Source organism: Xiphophorus couchianus, chromosome 13, assembly GCF_001444195.1.
Source record: "Xiphophorus couchianus chromosome 13, X_couchianus-1.0, whole genome shotgun sequence".
Taxonomy (NCBI): Eukaryota; Metazoa; Chordata; class Actinopteri; order Cyprinodontiformes; family Poeciliidae; genus Xiphophorus; species Xiphophorus couchianus.
This window is the reverse complement of record NC_040240.1, coordinates 29,297,718-29,317,064: the sequence shown is the minus strand read 5'-3', so window position 1 is coordinate 29,317,064 and position 19,347 is coordinate 29,297,718. Positions and strand designations below refer to the sequence as shown.

General features: G+C 42.0%; 1 protein-coding gene across 1 annotated transcript; it reads right to left on the bottom strand.

Moving 5' to 3' along the window:
* Window positions 1–4,706: 4,706 nt before the first annotated feature.
* LOC114156305 (zinc finger protein 40-like) lies at window positions 4,707–15,070 on the bottom strand. The gene is made up of 6 exons (XM_028036665.1): window positions 15,008–15,070; window positions 14,033–14,211; window positions 9,001–9,161; window positions 8,856–8,921; window positions 7,842–8,377; window positions 4,707–5,900 (listed from the first exon to the last, which is right to left on the bottom strand). Exons 1-6 carry the CDS (start codon window positions 15,068–15,070, stop codon window positions 5,484–5,486), a joined length of 1,422 nt encoding a protein of 473 aa, XP_027892466.1. The 3' UTR covers window positions 4,707–5,483.
* Between the last annotated feature and the right edge of the window lie 4,277 nt (window positions 15,071–19,347).

The following is a 19,347-nucleotide window of genomic DNA, read 5'->3' as shown; positions in this document are numbered from 1 at the left end:
AGCGAAGTACATTTCCTTAAATCTAACAATCCCAGTGACAGAAAGAGCTTCTGTAACCTTTATGTTATGAGGAGACGGTTTGTTCATCAGACCTGGGAGTCTTTGTGATCCTGGCCAGGAAGAGAGAGCAGGGGTCTCTGGCATTCCAGCCAGACTTGACATTTCCCTGACATTAGGCTATTTTTGTTACATTTTTCCATTCTAAACCAGGACATTTCCATTGTCCTGGGTTTAGTTTAAGGAACGCTGTTGTAAAGCTGCTCTGGAGATTATCGCTGCTTTGAGTCGATTATTTCTTATTACTCAGAGTAATAATAAGAGTATAGAGAAGCTGGTCTGATTTGGGTCAATAAGGTTTAAAATGACTAGGAACAAGAACTGAATATGATTTTACATACTTTAATTTATCTCTCCTTTTAGGGTTAAAAGTAACCATCCTCCACTACAGAGAGAGAAGTGTCGAGTCAAATGAGGCAACTGTTAATGTTAATTTAATATTTGGAAGCGTGACCAACACTGAAAGGTTTCCTTCACTTCCTCAGCTCCATTGCTAAAACTACAGGCAGACTACAAGTCTGAAACACTGCAGAAATCTTCTCACGCCACTTGATCGATTGACCCAGCAGAAATTCTACAAGAGGAATCCAAGTGAAATGGAGTAAGCCCAGATGAAACACTAAAGGGAGATGAGAATTGAGCAAAAGTGCATAGAATGGGTGAGGACTGAGGATTGGTTGTGAAACTGTCTCTGATCAGTGGGGAAGGATCCACTGTCAGAGTGACAGCGTTGATGCGTAAGGTGTTGGTGTGTCAGTCCATCATCCGGCTCATCTCCCCAATCTGTTCAAGATCACAAGATCAGATTCCATTACAACACTTTTGCAATGATGCAGGCTCCCTTGTTTTTTTAAGATAAAGCAGCGAATGTGAAACCGCATCACGGAGCAGCCGCGCCGTGATGAAAACACAAAGAGAATCGGAGAGCAGGAACCAAACGTGGTAACCGTCGGTGGCTTTCAAACATCGGTGACTCACACAGACAGCGGCGCAGGGTGAGCTTAAAAGAAATATGGGCCAAGCGTCTGCAGGAGTAGATCAAAGATTTGATTGCAGCGTACCTGCCAACACGTCGGACACACAAAGGTAAAGTGCAAGTGATGAGGGTATCTGCCACACCTGTCTGCCATGACTGTGTGAGGATGAGGGTTAGCCAGAGGAGCAAGAGGAGACAAGTGATGCTTGCATAAAAAAATGTGAAACATTTACTGTATAACAGGTAAACATGGAAGATGATTAAGAAAGATTTTGGTGCCGTGTTTTCTCAGTAACCAAGCGTTTTTGTGACTACAAAGGGAAAACATTTTGAAGCATTTTCAATAAAACACTTTCAGACCCACATAAGGGTATTATACCTTAAATGGGAAAACAGAACACTGGACTTCCACCAATTCTTGGTTCCTTCACAAGTGTTTCTTGGGGTGTTTGCACGTCTGATAGTCCATTTTCAGCTGCTGCGGTTCTCTGCACTGTCAAAAGAACCAAACATTTTATGAAACCTGTTCCCCTCGTCACCTGTGGTGGCGCTGCACCAAGAACCGCTGAAGGACACGACATGAAAATCTCTGATTTTCATGTCGCTGAGCCAAAACTGGAGTGGCGTCAGATGGTTGGAGGATTTGTCATTGGTCTTTGGTGGAAGACCCTGAGTCATCTCTTCCGTTTGCAGTAGACCCGTCCGTTTGTTTTGGTTCTATTTAGCCAAACTGAGACTAAGGTTTTCTGCTTCTCTGGTCTGCATAAAAGTTTGATTGTGCATTCACACCTCCCCAACCGAACCAGACTGCCAAGGCTAATGAACCAGAATTTGATGAAAGCGGACCGAATGACTGTGATGTGAATAAACCCTTACTTATTCATAAAATATTAGTGGAAAACCTGTCTTTTTGTGGATTCTCGTAAGAGAATGCGCTGTGGGAAGTTGAAACACTTGCGTGCAATCCTTGACACGCTATTGGCTAGCTTTTGGAAAGCAGCTAATCCAAGGGCGTCCTGCGTTTAAAACACAAGGTGTATCAACAAAGTTTAGGTTAAAGGTTATGCAGCCAGGTCATATTAGCTCTTAGTAAGTAGAATAGGTCGTCTCAAAGTCATAAGCTCATCTTTCATTTTCAATCCAGAACAAAGGTAACATTGAAATAAGCCTCCTATTTCTAAACAATCATCCTGACAATTGAACAGTTTTTATGAGGAAAAGCTGAACATTTTTGTGGGTTTGTGTCACTTGTCTCCTGTCTCCCCAGCTGCCCTCATCGTCACATACCTGCTGCAGACACCCGCATCACTCACACAGGCACGCTGACAGTTAGCTTTCACATCCACGCTGCTTGTTTACGTTGTGCAATGACAGAGTGAAATCACTGACATGAACAAGTCGCCACGGTGTGTTCCCAAAAGTAAGGAGGATGTTCAAGCCAACGGTTTTCATAAGTCATGATGGTAGATTTTTGTGAATAGGTTTTTTTCTTCTTCTGAGAAACACCAATACACCCAACACAAGCGGTCAGGATGGCGTCACCAAATATTCAGCAAAATTGAGAATAGATGTGGAATTGTTCCTGAAATAGCAATGAACACCAGGAATTAAACTATCTACTTTTATAATAAACACAAATGTAAAAGAAAATATTTGCTTCAAGATAAATTTCTTGAACAATTCCTATTCATAAAAAGAACTTCATATCTGACAAAGCTCACATGAGTAAATGCTAAATTAATTAAGTTATATTTGATATATTCGGCAGTTTTATAACAATTGAAGGTAACATAGTTACTTGATTGTGCTGTATAATTGTATTATGTGCCTGGAAAACACGTAATACTGCCTCTTTAATATTACGTAAGGCACACTGAACTGAGAAGTTCTCCATTCCATTCATTGTTGGGCCTCTGTTGAATTAGGTCAGTTACTTTAAAGTGGGTGAATACTTATGTAATCACTTATTTCCTATTAGTTTACATATATTTGTCATTAGTTTTTAGAAATCAGTTTTTACACTGACATCACGGGGATTTGCCTTTTATTTATTGCCCTTGTGTTGTAAAAAAACAACAACACAAGGGCAAGTAATCCAAGGGGTAAATACTTTTCATAAGAACTATAAACTGTAAACTTGTGGCTGTAAATCACAGCCACAAGTTCAGATTGCTCTGGTTTGCCCTGCTTCATTCCCATTTACTCGTGTTTTACATTAAATTCTGAAGCATTAACTGTTTATGTAACTCTTATCTCTCCTGTAACAAAGGTAATTACCTTCCCACTGTAAGTCACTGCCAGCTTCCAAAAATATCGGGTGTTGTTATGCCTGTCGCTATAGAAACTCAAACTGCTGTCCAGGGAACCTTATCAGTGGATTACTTTATTGAAGAGAAAAGACCCAGACAGGACATGAGTCATGTCAACATCTACTTCTCTGCTAAACCAGAACTTTGTCTTAAAACGTTCAACATATTCGGGTCCGATTATGATTAGAAGAAACAACAATAATCCCCCTGAACAGTCCCTAAGGTATGATTGAAGTCTGCGGATGATGTCATAATGCCTGTAGGCGGCAGGCAGCTCTCTGCTGCCATCCAGTGGATGCACCAGGGTCCTGCTCCTCAATGGCGGCCTACATCAGCTGGCATTTCACAGCAGAGAGAATGACTTAAAAACACCACAGAGGGAGACGGAGGGAAGAGTGAACGCTGTCATTACTTTAGATTTTAAACAAACCAAGAATTAATTTATAGGTTAAAAACATGAACTGAAGCAACAGTCACTGATAGCCACTGGGGGGAGCCACACTAGCATGAAGTGAGCGGTGGTAGTTTGTACACGAAAGATTATGTTTACAGCAATGTACTTACTGCCAGTTGTAGTCCTGTAATCGTCAACTAATTTAGTCATGGATTTATGGTTAAGTGGAGTTTATGGGGTAAAAAAGGAAGAACAAACACCTAAACATTAGGCAACAAGGACCAGGGGTTTTCTGTGTAAACTGAAAAACCGGTTTTCCAACCAGAAGCATCTGTCACGCGAAACGGTAATAACTGTTAATATTTTTTATGCATTTTTTTTAACAAAAAACTATTTTGAGGATTTGCTTTTACTGTGTAAACAGTTCATGTTAACTTGAATGATCAATATGAAATTCTTTTGCACTTTGACCTCTGAGGACAGGATATGATTTGTATTTCGAGAAATTGAAGATGTCATTTGCACTTTAAATACCAACTGTTAAAATACTGTTTTTTGGGAAGATTGTGTGCAACAATTTCAGCCTTCTTGTAAAAACCATGTTATGGCAAAAATTAAAGTTTAAAAAAAGTTTTTAACCTTTAAAAAAAGTTTTTAACCTTTTTCAAAACGTAATAAAGAAATTTAAAAATCTGTCATTTTAGGTCGCAACAGTCACAAAAATAAAACATTGCAACATCTTGGAATAACTGAATAATTTATCTGAGTAGTGATGCTGTACTGTTATTATCTAGCAATTTAAAGAAATGTTTATATTCATATTTATATTATTGGGAGAAGTAGTGGAATTACTTTAACTTTTAAAAAAGGGAGACCTCACAAGACGCTTGAAGTTCAAATCAGTTGTTTTTATAACAGGAAACTTCCTTTTACCTGAAATAAAATGGAAAGAACGACTTCAGAGACCAGCCATGTGTCACAGTTTTAATATAAATCTGTAAAAATGAGACGTTTAATGGCAAACATGAAAATGAATGATTGTATCATTTAGAAAAGGCAAAAAAAACAAAAAAACACACACATCCGTTTATGACAATTGAAAGCCAACAGTACTATAGTCACTGAGTACATGAAACATCTCCATCAGATCACCTGTCAGTGCTCTCCCTATACCTGGAGCTGAAGCTGGTTTCCTACAGGAAAGGCTGATCCCAGCTCTGCTTCTCGCTCCTCAACATCAACAATAAAACAAAAAAAAAAATCGGACAAATCAGAAAAATCACAGCTTTAAGAATGACGCTTCAAACCACAATCCTACATCAAATTGCACTTTAAATACTGGTCTGAGTGAATAAATATCTGTTCTGATAATACAGTACAATAACATAGCAATAGTTGAATTAGAGCTGTCTCAATGGGGCTAACGGGAAAACTCAACTCATTCCAGCTGCTGTTGCATAACGTACAGAATTTGCATAATAGCACATAAATAAATTAACACGGATGACGTCCAACAAAAGGGTAAAAAAGATTTACAAAACGTACTGCATATCTAACATAGTGCTTATTTATATATTTAGATATATTATTCAGATAATTACATAACAGCGTCATTCAGAAGCGGTGCTCAAGTGCTTTCGTCTCGTTGAGCTTTGGAATATTTCACCATTACCTGGACTCTGTTTCTTTTCTTTTTTTCCTTCTTTTTGCACTGTCCCTTTAAAAAAAAAAAAAAGTCTCCCTCCTATCAGAGATGCTTCTGAGAGGAGTTCTGACCTTCAGTGTAAACATGCCTCTCCGTGCAGCTTCTGGAAGTGGAGGGCTGCTGGACGGGGAAGCCTTTGTCTCCTGCGGTTGTTTGCTCTGCAGCCCGGGGGCGCCGTGGAGCGCTGCTGGCCACCGCCTCTTTGTGGGCGTCCTGGTATTGCGGGGCAGCCAGCTTTCCGGTTGGGATGCGGGAGGCCGCCGGGCTGGCCACCAGGCGGTAGAGCGGGAGGGTGGACCTGGGCTGGACCATGTGGATCCCCCCGATGGGGATCAAGAAGCTGGGTGTTCTGCCAGGCTGCTGGGAGTGAAGCGGGAGGTGGCTCAGGAGCCGGTTGGTTCCTCGAGGCCGTGCAGGATGAGGGCCGATGATGGGGACCAGACTGCTCTCCTCCCCCGACTACAAGAGACAAAGATGGGCAACGGAAGCTGGATGATTGTGACACGGCAGGAGATTCAGGAAGGAGAGTTCAGAAAAGGAATAAAGGAACAAAACTAGCAAATTACACAACTAATGGGCTCTGAAGGCCTTTGATCTCATTGGATTTTAAAAGGTAGTTAGCATAATTTCCAGACTATTGAGTGCACCTGAATATAAGTCGCACCTAATAACGTTTTCTTTTCTTTTTTTTTTAACTCTTTATTTAGTTTTACACAACTCAAAACAGGAGATTATCCGAGTGAGGTGATTAGACAAAAAAAACCCAAAACGAACAAAAAGCCCATTATCAAAGCTTTCCTGTGTACTTGAAAGACAGACGGAAACTTTAACCTCCTTCCATCTCTGGCTGAAAACGTCCATTTTCATTTGTAAACATTCAGTCATTTTCTACACCTTTCTTAATCTCCGTTTCCATTCAGTTATAGTTCAGCTATTGACTCCACGTTCTTCCAATCAACAGTTACAGTTTCCTTTGCGCCCACTAACTTTGAAAAGTAAAAATGACTTCTACAGGCAGCTCTTTGAGGTTGCCCTGAGTTTTTAAAAATGTTTTTATTATCATTTGACTTTTTTTTCACCTTTATTCTTAACAAAAGTTGTTTGGGAGAGAAATTAAAAATGGTGTTTTGTGTGAAACGTTCTGATTAGTTTACCAGCTGCCTGTTGCTTCTTCCATAAGCTCAAAGTTGGAGTCGATTACAAGATGGCTCCTCTCCCGACGGAGCCACAGTCGTATCAGAGTAAAGAAAAATTTAAAAAACAGGAATCCCTTTCCTTCCACTTCACCACTTGTGTTGCTATGTGACATGAGACCCCAATCAACACATTGCAGTTTGAGATTGCGACATGACAACAGAGGGAGAGATTTAAAGGGGTAGGAAGTCTTTTTCTAAGGCACGGTTTGAGGAGCTTCCACCACATTTTCATGATGTCCCTGTTTTTTGTCTTCATCTCCTCCCTGTGGCTCCAATCTTTCACCTGCTTCCCAGTTTTCCGGCCGGCTGCCCAGAGAAAACATGCCGGTTCTATTTCCAAGCTCTCCTGGTTTATTCTGAGCTCAGGAGTTACAGGTTGACAGAAAGCATGAGAGTTGCCTTTCCTTCCTGTCCCAATAAATGCGACTTTAAACAAGCTGAGATGTAGCAGCCGATCTATATTTGCTCTGCGTGTTGACCGACTGGGATTAAACCGAGCCACACAACATTGGCTGTTTGAGTCTGAAGGGCGTTTATTTTCGGCTGAGCTGAACCAACATGGATGGAGTCACAGGTGAAAGAAGGCTGCGGTTTGGCTTATTCTTAGGCTGTTTTCACACCTGATGGTCCGGTAGACTCGGTCTGATTGGGAACCAAATTCGCAACATTTGTTCCGTTTTCAGCTGCTATGGTTCTCTTTCACTCTGCACTCTGTCAAATCAATCAGACACTTTGATCATCAAACCCTTCACCTGTGGGGGCGCTGCACCAAGAACCACTGAAAGAAATGACAAAAACATCTGAAGGCAACTTCCTTCTTCACAAAATCTAAGCAAAACTGGAGTGACAGCTGACTGTAGAGGTTGTAGGATTTCTCTTTAGCCTTTGGTAAAAGACCACAAGACATTTCTCCCATTAGCACAAGACCCTCAAGGTAGCTTGGGTTCTACCCAGAATGCACTGTGCTGTAGTCAACTTCCTGCTATTGGAGCTGTCTCTGATCCACTTGGCTCCTCATATTAATTTGAACCGCTCCAGGGTTCATATCACCTGGACCAGGACCGAGGTTAGTAGGTGGACCAGAGTTTGTTTAATTAATCTGCATCAGAGTTCCATTACGCATTCACACCTTCCCAACTAACTGGACTTTATAGGCAAATGAACTGAAGTTTGATTCAATAATAAATTTATTCAACAGACTCACCAGAGCTGCAGCAGGCCGTAACTCCTTAGGTTGGCGGCAGGTTTGACACCGAGCAGATCCACCAGCTGGGGAGCTGGGAAGCCCGGCGGAGTTGGACCCCTCGGCCGGGCCCCTGACTGGAGACGCTGCTGTCTTCAGAACTGAGGAGACGGGACGAGAGGACGGAGACAGCGCAGGAGACGGGTGTGGGCCGGGCAACGGGCTGCGAGGTGGAGACGGCTCCCTTCCTGGATCTGGAGACTGGGTGTGTGGAGAGTGGGAGGCCCCGGAGGACGAAGCATTGAGACACCTGCGGGCGAACAGGGCCCTCCTGGTGCTGGTGGAGCTCTTCCTGGAGGGAGTAGGGGGGGGCGAGCTGCACGTGTTCCCCACCAGCCGGCCCTCCGCTCCAGCGATTTCCCCTCTGGTGTGTGAACTGTCAGCTACTGCGGACCCGCTGCCTTCATCATGTGTGCCGTCATCATCCTCGTGAGCAGCGTCTTGGCGGTCAGACTCCCTGAGTTGGTTTCGATCGGCTGCTTGGTCTTTCGATTCTCCTGGAGCAGAAAGAAAAACTGATTTTATACTTTTCTGTTATTTTTTAATTTATGAATGTTTATGACTGTTGTCATGAAGTGTCAATCGCTAAATAATGACTTTTAATGCAAAGTTGCTTTAAAAGTCCATTAAAAGCACCAATTTTGAATTATTTGGTAAATACTGACACTTTAATGCAAAGTTGGCACTTTTAATGGACTTTTAAGGCAACTTTGCATTAAAAGTGTGACTATTTACCAAAAGGTACTTAATGACAACAGTCATAAATATTCATAAAGGCTCTTTCATGTTCTTAACTGGTGTTATGTCATATTTATGACACTGTCATGTGTCATAAATATAAGTCTTATGCACACCCCTTCAAATAAATTGTTAACAAATGAGCTGCTATGAGAATGAAGAAAAAACAAAGTAAAGTTTCTTTATGTCAAAGTCATATTTAACAGGAGTATATCATCAACACAGACTGGAACAAACCTCCAGGTGTGTCGTCCTGGTGACCTCTCCTCTCTTCCCCAGGTGTCAGGTGTTCCCCAAGTCCCACTGAAAATAAACAGCAGCTCTGCGGAAAGGAGCCCATTGCAGAGAAGAAGAGCAGCAGCTTCACTGGTTCTTATCTCACCTGGAGCGTCCAGCGAGCCGCTGCACACCTCGCACACAGACGTCTGGGATTCCTCTGGGAGTGCGGTGGGATTCCCAGACTCACCCGGGCTCTTCCTGTCACACTCACCACACACCACTCCTGGCTGGGTCTGGGATCTGGACGAGTGGGAGATCAAGAAGGTTTAGTTTGTCCCAGAGCTGACCTGTTAGCCGGGGCTTAACATCTACATCGGTTAGCTGTTAGCACATTTGCCGTCTGGCTTCACTGCACTGTGTAGGCGCCTAGCTCAGCTTCAACAGACCAGCTTTCAGAAGTCCACTGCTATGCAAAATTCACCTTTTACATGTTTCTGTCCTTCGTGTGGTTATCTACTGCTTCTAGAAAAAGAACACCCAGTTGTTTTTTGGGAATAAGTCAATGTTCTGCTGGTGTCTGCAAAACGACCCATTTCAAAAAACCTCCAAATTTTAGCATCACATTTTTTTAACCTAGCAACCTCAAACCAAGCAGAGTTCCTCCCCTGGAAACCCAAGCGGAGCGCCACCCACTTTATTACAAGACGATGCTAAGTTTGTTGTGCAGGATTTATGCTGCACAATGGCTGCTGGAAAAGGTAACTATTTTTTTCATAACTGCAGTACAGAGCATGTGTCCATGCATTTTCTCCCAGCCACAGAGAACAGAGCTCCACGGCTTAGTTCTGTTTGCAATGTTCCTGCGATGTTGCTAAAGAAAGTTGCAGTTTGAACAGACCAGGTTAGGAAGGATTTCTCTGAAAACTACCAACAGAACACGACAAGATCCACCAAAAGACTTGGACTGATGAAGGTTCTGTTCCTACTGTTCTTCACAAATCTGCAGATGATGGCCGTGTAAGAACATAATGCTGTCTTGTTGTTCAGCATCAATGTGATTTGTCAGTTATCCCAAGCTAACCCCAAACGGGTTTGGTTCGTTTGACACAGCGCAGTGTGAGAGCGAACTGAAGCAGCTGATACTGGAAGAAAACTTTATAACTTTGGTCCCCGATTGAACTGAGTCCGCCGGTTTTTCCATCAGCTGTGAAAACATCCTGAGAAAACCTCCAGGTAAATAAAGACACTTCAGTGTAAGGACCCTGCACACACACACAGCGTTCACACTCCACACGTCAGAGTGGATGCTCTTAGCCTTCCCTGTTCTGGGTGACATTTGGTGTCCTTGCTGCCTCCGTTTTGTCTTTTTGCACCTCAGACAGACTGAACAGATGGAGAAAAAATAAAGTAAGCGGGTTTGCAGATGAGTCACGTCTTTAGGAAGGCTGCGCTGCCGCGGCAACGTGAGTCACAACATGGCTTTATGCACAAGCGCTCACATCACATCCCAAGATGTGCAGATGGCATCTCTCTTCGCTCCCCGGTGTGTTTATTCCTGTCAGGTATTATGACACATAAAACTAGATATATGGGCCAACATAAAACAGAAAAACAAGGTGGGACTGTGGCAGAACTCCTGTTCATGGAACCAGAAAATAAAAGACACCTGTTATTGCTAATTAATATCTTGCAGATATCTTAAAAGGTGCTCACCCCCAAAAATTACTGGCCAGCCTCAAAGCTTAAAAAAATAAAGAATAATAGTGTTTCTAAGTGTTTCTAATAAAATCTTTCCTGGGTGTGTCAGGGCTGGTTGTTGATTCATGCTCAGAACATGACACCATTAACCAGAACATTAACTTCTGAAAGCGATCAGAGTCTCTACACAGTTTAGGCGTTTGTCCTTTTACCAAGCAGTTCAAGTTGGAAATCTTGTACTTTTCTCTATTTTCTTCAGTATGTAGAACCAATGATACATTTTCCCTCATTCTGTACCATTGAGATATTTACAGTTGCACCAGACGTTTACACACACCACATAAAAAGACAAAACATTCATTTTGAAGACATTAAAGAAAAAATATCTGACATATTGTTTTTAATAGGGCTGCACAGTGGTGCAGTTGGTAGCACTGTTGCCTTGCAGCAAGAAGGTCCTGGGTTCGATTCCTGGCCCGGTGTCTTTCTGCATGGAGTTTGCATGTTCTCCCCGTGCATGCTGGGTTCTCTCCAGGTTCTCCGGCTTCCTCCCACAGTCCAAAAACATGACTGTTAGGTAAATTGGTTTCTCTAAATTCTCCCTCGGTGTCAGTGTGTGTGTGTGTGTGTATGGTTGTTTGTCCTGTAAGTCTCTGTGTTGCCCTGTGACAACCTAGTGACCTGTCCAGGGTGACCCCACCTCTCGCCCAGAACGTTAGCTGGAGATGGACACCAGCACCTCCTGACCCCACCAGGGACAAGGCTGTAAGAAAATGGATGAATGGATTATTTTTAATATAATGGTATAAGTAATTTTTTTGCCAAAAGTGATTTTTGAAGAAATCATCTTTTGGCAATACGGAGGTGGTGATTGTTTTTTTGGCCAAGCCCCTCCCCCCCCCTTTTTTTAAAATTAATTTGGATGAATTAAATATGAAGATCTTAACATGTTCATAAGTTGCAAAATATTTTCGAGAATCATAATTGTCACGGCCTTCTAAGCTCCAAAACAACATTTTTTCCAAGACAGGCCATGTGGTGACAACAGGTTATTTGTTTCTTGAACGCACTTCCGACTTGTTTGAAAAATCTACGTAGTTTATTTCTAGCAGAAACATTACTAAACTACAAAGATTTTAACATGTTTACATTTTTAACGCAAATAATCAGGTCTTTCTGTTCGTACGTGCAAAAGTCCTGAGCTGGAACCTTTGCATTGTGTTTCTGGTACGCCTGTAAAGCCGACACACGAACATCCGCGAACATCAGCCACGGACGACGGAGCCGCTTCCTTTGGTCCGCTGCAGTTAACTCCATTAAAGAACTTTATTGGCTCCCGCAGCTAATTATTTTATAAAAGAACCAAAAACGGGGAGAAATTTTAAATTGCTTTTAAAAAAGCTTTTCAAAGTCATCCTTACTTTGGCTTGATGCTGTTTTGAAATGCAGTAGTGAAGAGTTTTTCTGTGCACATGATGAGTAGTGCAGCTTCTAGCAGCTGCAGTCTTTCCAATTAAAGCCAGTCTTAGTGACAGGTGAACCTCGCATTTATTAAAGAATCATAGGCGACAAATGTAGCTTCAATACGATTTGTTTGACATTAACATCAATTCAATTTATGAGTCAACAGAACAGGAGAGCGATGGTAATAAGAGCTAACATATCAGAGCCAACCTTTTCTCTTGCAGCTTTATTTCAGCACACTTTAAAACATCTGCTCTAAAGTGATGAAACGGTAAGCAGCGCGTTGGGAACAATCTACCAAGCAACAGATGTGCTTCAGAGGCCTCTCAGTAACTCTGAAGGTGTATTTTTAGATTATGAACAATTTAAATGAAGTGGATCTTTAATGGGCGTCTCCGTAACTGTACATAATTGCAAAAAAACAACAACAAAAAAAACAATTCATGTCCGATTTATCGATGCAAACATGTAAAAAGTGATGCCGCATCTAGGTTTCATTCCAAAATCTGAGTACCAGCTGCTGTGCAGATGCTCTCCCATCCTACACGCGCCTGCCAATGAATCACAATGAACTGATTCATCTTTTTAAAAATATGCTGATGCTGGAAGGACAGATGGAGGTTTTACCTTAATGCACATTCAGGTTGTCCAAGGAAGTCAAAGTTTGGCGCTGAGATTTTCCAACTGCTAATTACTGTTAGCAAGTAGGATTGTCAAAGTAGTCAATTTTGACAATCGTGTAATAATCAAACGGTAATTTTGACATTTAGCTCCTTCCCTCCATGCAGCGGCACACAAACAATATTTTAATAATCGATTGTTTTGAAGATTGATCCATTAGTCAGATTAAAAGATTTGTATGTTCCACAAATCTTTCATTTAAACACTTAAGTTTATAGTATACACTTTAAGAAATACATTAAAAATGCAAACAAATACTTCAATTCACTTTTAAAATATGGTGAATAAACATTATGTACATTTATTGTCTAACATGCAATAACAGCATTCCTTCAGCCAACGCTTGAACATTTGTAGTAAGTACAGCTAAGAAATACTTCTAACATCGACATGTGGAAAACTCAACCCGGGTTTATCTATTGACTATTTCTTCAAATAATTAATTAATAATTGCATAGCAAATTATTGGATCAATTCTTTTTTTTTTTTTTAAGAATTTGAACGTCGTGAAGGTAAAACTGCCACTTGAGTTCTGGCTGGAATATATTTATATACAAACGTATTTTCTTTCTCTTAAATGCAAAATGTGTATATTATATATACAACTTTGACTTAATCATCGCTCTGTATATGTTGTTCGTTTAGCAAATGGCCATTTTTTGTTGAGTTCGTTGAATTAATTACCTTGTTAATAAATTAGCCAAAATCTGTAATAAAAAAGAAAGAATCCACACTGTTGTAAGGGGGTATTTGTATGTAGAATTTAAGAAGGGTTTAAGTTAATTCAATTTGGAAAAAGGCTGGAGCATAAACAAATACTGTAGTTTCATGGTTCAGTATGTGGTCAGCACACTGACCACCCTCCTCTGACTGATAGGCTCTGACCTTGTTCTTCTTTGAACACGCACAGAAGCAAATGACAAGAATGGCACCGCGGCTGAAATTAAATTCTAAGACACAACAAGAATGAAAATGGCCACCCTATAGAGATATGTGGTTGCATGTGCAGTTACACTCTGGAGTTCCTCCCTTATTTTTCTACCCATTTATTTAGTGTCAGTGTGACACCACCAACACATACACACACACACACACACCCCACTTTGCTACTGAACTGGATGAGAATGGCAGCAATTGCTGGTGTAAATGAATCTCTGCAGGCGCGGAGGAAGCTCAGGTAGTTTTCTGGCTTCAGTCCTTCAACAGACGGACTCTGTTGGTGCACACAGACAACACTGAGCCTCTCCATCATGAAGGAAAGAAACATGAATAAACTGGGTGATGAAAGCTTCGATTCAAACTGGTGTTCAATCCAGCTACTGTTTATGGCTCATGAAGACGTTTAAGCTCACCTTCTTTCAGATATCCGCACTTCAAGAGGCTGTTTGTTTCTGAAGCATAAATTGACTTCCTGCTTTGGTCTTTTCTTCTCTTTCTGCTCGTTGGTTTTGCTATTCGCAATGTCATCTGTCGGCAGCTGAACCTTTGCCACCCGCTCATGGTCTATGCAGTAGGGGGGAGTGCTGTAGACCTGAACTCAGAAACAAGAAATGGGGAAAATGAACCAATTCTGCCTCTTGCATGGCAAGGGAAACAAAACCTAGGAATTCACTCTGAACAAAGTGTTATATACCATCTGTTATAGACTTACGTGTAGATAGTTTTGTCTTTGATGACCATAACTACAAATTTTTTTATAAGTTGCAAAACATTTTTGAGAATCACAATTGTCACAGCCTTCCAAGTTCCAAAACCAAATATTTCAAAGCAACAGGTTATTTGCTTCTCGAATGCACTTCGGACTTGTTTGAAAAATCTATGTAGTTTATTTCTAGGGAGAAAAATAGAGCAATAACTAAGAATCGCTTACACTTGGATGAAAAAAAAAGTTAACTTAACCTGATCTTACCAGTTCAAAAAGTCATTTTAAAACATCTCTCATCATCACACCGGCCAGTTGACAAACCGGCCAGATGACACCTGGTCATCACACCGGCCAGGTGTCGTCTTAATCTCTTATATTAATGGGAGGGTCCAAAAGTTACCAAAGTAATCTTAACAATTCAAAAAGGAACAATTACAGTATATACAGATATTGGTTCAAAATGACCTTACATATAAGTTAGTATAAGTGCCCAAAGAAAAACAAAATTAATAGAACTTATGATTTGCAAAACTCCAACATAAATGTCCACAACAATGATCAACAGACTTTTGCTGCTTCCAGAATTCAAGTTCTACTGTATTTTATGTAATGATCTGTCTTCTCAATCTGAACATTTCTTAGACAGACAAAAAAACCCCTCAAAGGTCAGTGCAGTACCTACCTCAGCAGAGCAGAGACGTTTGCAGTCCTCATCCTCCATGGATTGGGTTATCCTGACTGTCATGGATGATGTAGTATAAATGGAGGAAGTGAGCCTCTGCTTACAGTGCAGTAGCGAGAGTACAGTCTTGCTGCAGAGCCCAGGTGGGTTGGGGTCATAGCCACTAGTAGACCACGATGAATACACCGAGGGCTCCTGTTCATCCAGAGTCGATGGATTCGGCTTTATGTAGTTCAAATAGCACCAGCTGTTACAAGTGCTTGAGAGCAGGCTGGGGTAAGAGGGTTCAGCACATGAGGCTGGAGAAGAAACACCTGGTAAGCATGATAGAGTTTCTTTTTTGAGCTCTTGACTCTGTGTATTAAGTGCTGATATGTTGGCACATCCAACCTCCTTCTCCTCTTCTTCTTTTACTCTTTTCTGCTGCTGTTGTGACTCGGGGTTGAGCTCTATACTGTTTGAAGGGGAAAGCATACGTTTGTTGCAACTGGATCCTGGACACCTTGGGCCATCCTCAGACCATGGTTGCAAGTCTAAACTTGTGTTTGGGTGATTTCTGAGTTCGGCTGTTGAAAGACATATTTTAGGTGAGATGCTGTCGAATGCCTCATGTGGCCTCTGGGGGATGCACTGAGATAGAGTAGTGTATATGGCACATGCTGGGGTGAGAGTGTCTGTCTGGAGACGAACAGCTACTGTTGGAGATGTCAATGGCCTCAGTTCTTCTAAACGGTATGTAATATGAGGGGCCTGTTGCTGAATGTGGGAGTTACTGGTGGGGCCCTCAGTGTATGTTTGATGTGGAGGAATCTCTAGTTTCAGCCCAGTGGACACAGGAAGATAGTGGGCTCGGGCTGCCCCCGAGGGTCCATATGAAGGATTAGTCTGTGGTACTCGAGGAGGAACCTGCTCTGGATGGATGTACGAAACCTCCTTTATCACATCTACTGAAGGCTCGTAGCTTTTTGACAGTTCTGTGCCTCCTTTTAAGTGAATATTTTGACTGAGTTTCCACTTGGTGAGAATTTCTTTGCACTGCGATCCCTCTGGAATACCCAAGACTCTGACACTTGATAACGGGGGAGAGGAGGACCTGCTGCCATAAACAGAAGTATGACTTCCTTGAGAACATTTGTCAGAGCTTACATCTTCTGGACTATGGCTCAGGACAGTAGCATGCCCTTCCTCCTCATCTTGATCTCGTATTACGGCATGTCTCATAAGGAGACATCTTCGTCTCTCTTTCCAGCCAACTGCAGAGCGTTCAGGCGAAAGACAACTATAGTCAAATGATTTACTACGGGTCTCGCTCATTTCAACAATAGGTTGTGGGTCATGAGGGGCTTGCTCAGATGCTGAGCGCCTCATCTCTCTTTGATGATGAACCCCAGGCACAGTCAACATGTGAGGAGCTCTTGATCTCCTTAACGCTGCTGATGTCGTTATCTCCATGTCTGGTCTGCTTGGTTCCTCAAAAGATGTAGAGCGACTGGATGCGTATGATGCACTACTATCCTGACTGGGGCTACGGGGCAGAGACATGGAATCAAAGCTAGAGTCACCTGAGGACTGGGCAGCCTCAGCTAAACGCAAGCGCTTCTTCTTTGGGGGAAGCTTTTCAATGGGAAGCTGTGCTAACGAAGGGCTCCTCTGTGGCCAATGAAAATCATCAAGCTTCTCCAATTTTTTCTCTGCCAAGTTTGGCTCTTTTGAGTTATCTGGGCAAATATTTAAGTCTTCTGTTACAAGTATTTCTGGAACCTGCACATTATTTTGACGGACCAGCTTTCGGCTGGTAGGTTTAACTGATTGATGTTGGGGTTGGGTTTTAGAGATAGGACGATTTTCTTTATGAGGTGGAGAGCTGTTTGTTATTTTCAGGCTTTGATATTCATGACATGAAGATTCTTGTTTTTCAAATAAACTAGTGTGCTGAATCACAGAGCAGGTCTGAAGTGCTGGCCGTCTAGGGCCCTCAACAGCTACAATAGCCTCATCTTTGCACTGTCCTGATGAGAGAGCCGAAGGCGACAATGAGAGGTCATCAGAATCAAAACTCTCCTCTTTCCTTCTCTTACGCATTGTTGAGACTCCAGCTCTGACTACATGGTTACTTAGCTGTGAGCTCTCCATTGGACTCATTACCATTTCATTTTGGGGATAATGTGCATGGCATAGGTTTTGCTTGTGTTTCTTATAACCTTCCCAATCCTTGCAACCAGTGCCACAGGCCTCACATTCATACGGCTGTGGTTGACATTGCCTCTGTCCAGATACTGTGGTTACACTGTTGCAGGAAAATGTATGCAACATCTCTTGTTCTTCTTTTGTAGGCTCAGAACCTACAGGGATTTCGATGGCTGGTTGCCTTCTTAGTGTTCCAAAACGGCGCGGCGTTTGAGTTTCAAAAGGTTTTTCATCAAAGGACTGAGTTTGACGAAATTTACAGGGAACAGTACTTGAAGTGTCTAATGAACATGATGCAGATGGCATTGAAAGACTTCTCACCATGGAAACAGTAGATATTTGGCAAGAAGGTTGTTCCACTTTTAGGGATGCATGATGAAATTTTTCGCAGGGAACTCCCATACTGATGGAGCCTGTTGTTTTATACCCAATATTTCCAGATTTAGGGCTGTGAATAATGGGTTCTTTGATGCTAGGACTCTTTTGGGCCTCTGAACTATTCTTTCTAGTCAGTGAAAATCTCCTTGGTTTTACACTGTCGATTTTACTGGTATCCACCACAGCCTCATTGATAGTGATGAGTTTTGTGATATGATCAATAACTTGCTTCTTGGGGACACTGAATGAGATGTTTTTTTCCTCATGACTAAGGAGATTCTGGTCATGATGACGGGACATCCTCTGTAGTTGTCCAAGGCGTCCATATTTACCAAGGATGATCTCCGCATAGCTTTTGGCACTTGTGTTTGTGGGACTGTCTTGTGGTTGCTCTGTACTTTCAGAACGGGAGAAGTAGCCAGATTCTGTACTGCCTCTGCTACCTAAAATGAGAGATGAGTTCTTTTCATCAGAAGAGTCTTGAGAGCAACGTTTCCCTCTACTTAGACGAAGGGCTAGTCTCTTTTTCACTGCAAAGGAGTCATTGCTGGGTCCAGTTCTATCCTTTGTCACATCAACTTCAGGATTCTTACCCAAGGCCACACTGTTTTGTCTATTTGTAAGAGCTGAAGCAGAGGATAGGTGTCGTGTTTCATCCTCTGATTCAGTGACCTGCTCCTCTAAAGATTTTGGCTCCCCAAATGCTAAGCCTGCCTTTACCTTGTGGGTATGTGATTTGCGGTGTTTGTACAGATTGCTCTTTGTCTTAAAAGAGAACCCACAAGGGGCACAAGGATAGGGTCTTTCACCTGTATGAGAGCGAATGTGTTTCTGTAGAACACTGGGCTTTGCACATGCACGGCCACAGTAAGTGCAAACATATTTGCCTGGTTTCTGAGGTTTGCGCTCACGTTTCTGTTTGGGATTGTCCTCATGAGTTTCTGATGCAGACTGGATAGTAGGGTCTTGAGTGCAAGGTAAGCCTCCTAACGACGAACAGGAAACTGTAGCTTCTTCTGTTGCTGCTTCTTGTTTGTGTTCCAGCTCTGTACCAGAGACAATGCTCTGACGCTGATGCCTAAGACGTTTACGTTCACGGTTATGTCTTCTGGTCAGCTTGGGCACCTGTGCTGTACATTGAGACTTTGGGCAAGCAGTTGGTTGTTGTTGAGAGATCCGGAATGGAGACTTGCACTGCAGACCTTGGTGAAGAGATTCTGATTGATGTTGTTCTTGACCTCCAGTCTGCTCCCCAGTTGTTTTCTGACAATGCAAGGCCTCCATAAACAAGAAGGAAATCCCCAGGTAGACACTTGATTTGCGTCTGCCTCAACCAGGCCACAGAATCAAAGGCAAATCTTTATCTGGATTTCACATAAGGTGGTTTGGCCAACTTGCCTACCTCATGTAAGTGGCAGGCTTCATGATTGTTGCTTTATTGACTCAATCTTAATTGCTGCATAGCAAACAATATCAACTTCAGAGCAGTGAATTCAAATAATCCAGTTGTTTGGGGAAGGAATTCCTATGTAGTGCTGATCCAGTAAAGGTACCATGGAGTATTTATCCAGTCTTCAGACTCATTTGAATGTATGATTCCTGTCTTCTGAACATTATGATCTGTGAATACAAAAAAATTATAAGCTCATTAAAAAAAGATAGGAGTTAGTCAACAAATTATCATATTGCCTATTTCAAATGAATCAGAATCATAATTTCTTCGACTGTCATTGTGCACAAAGAAAGCACAACATAATTTAAAAACTGTTATACAG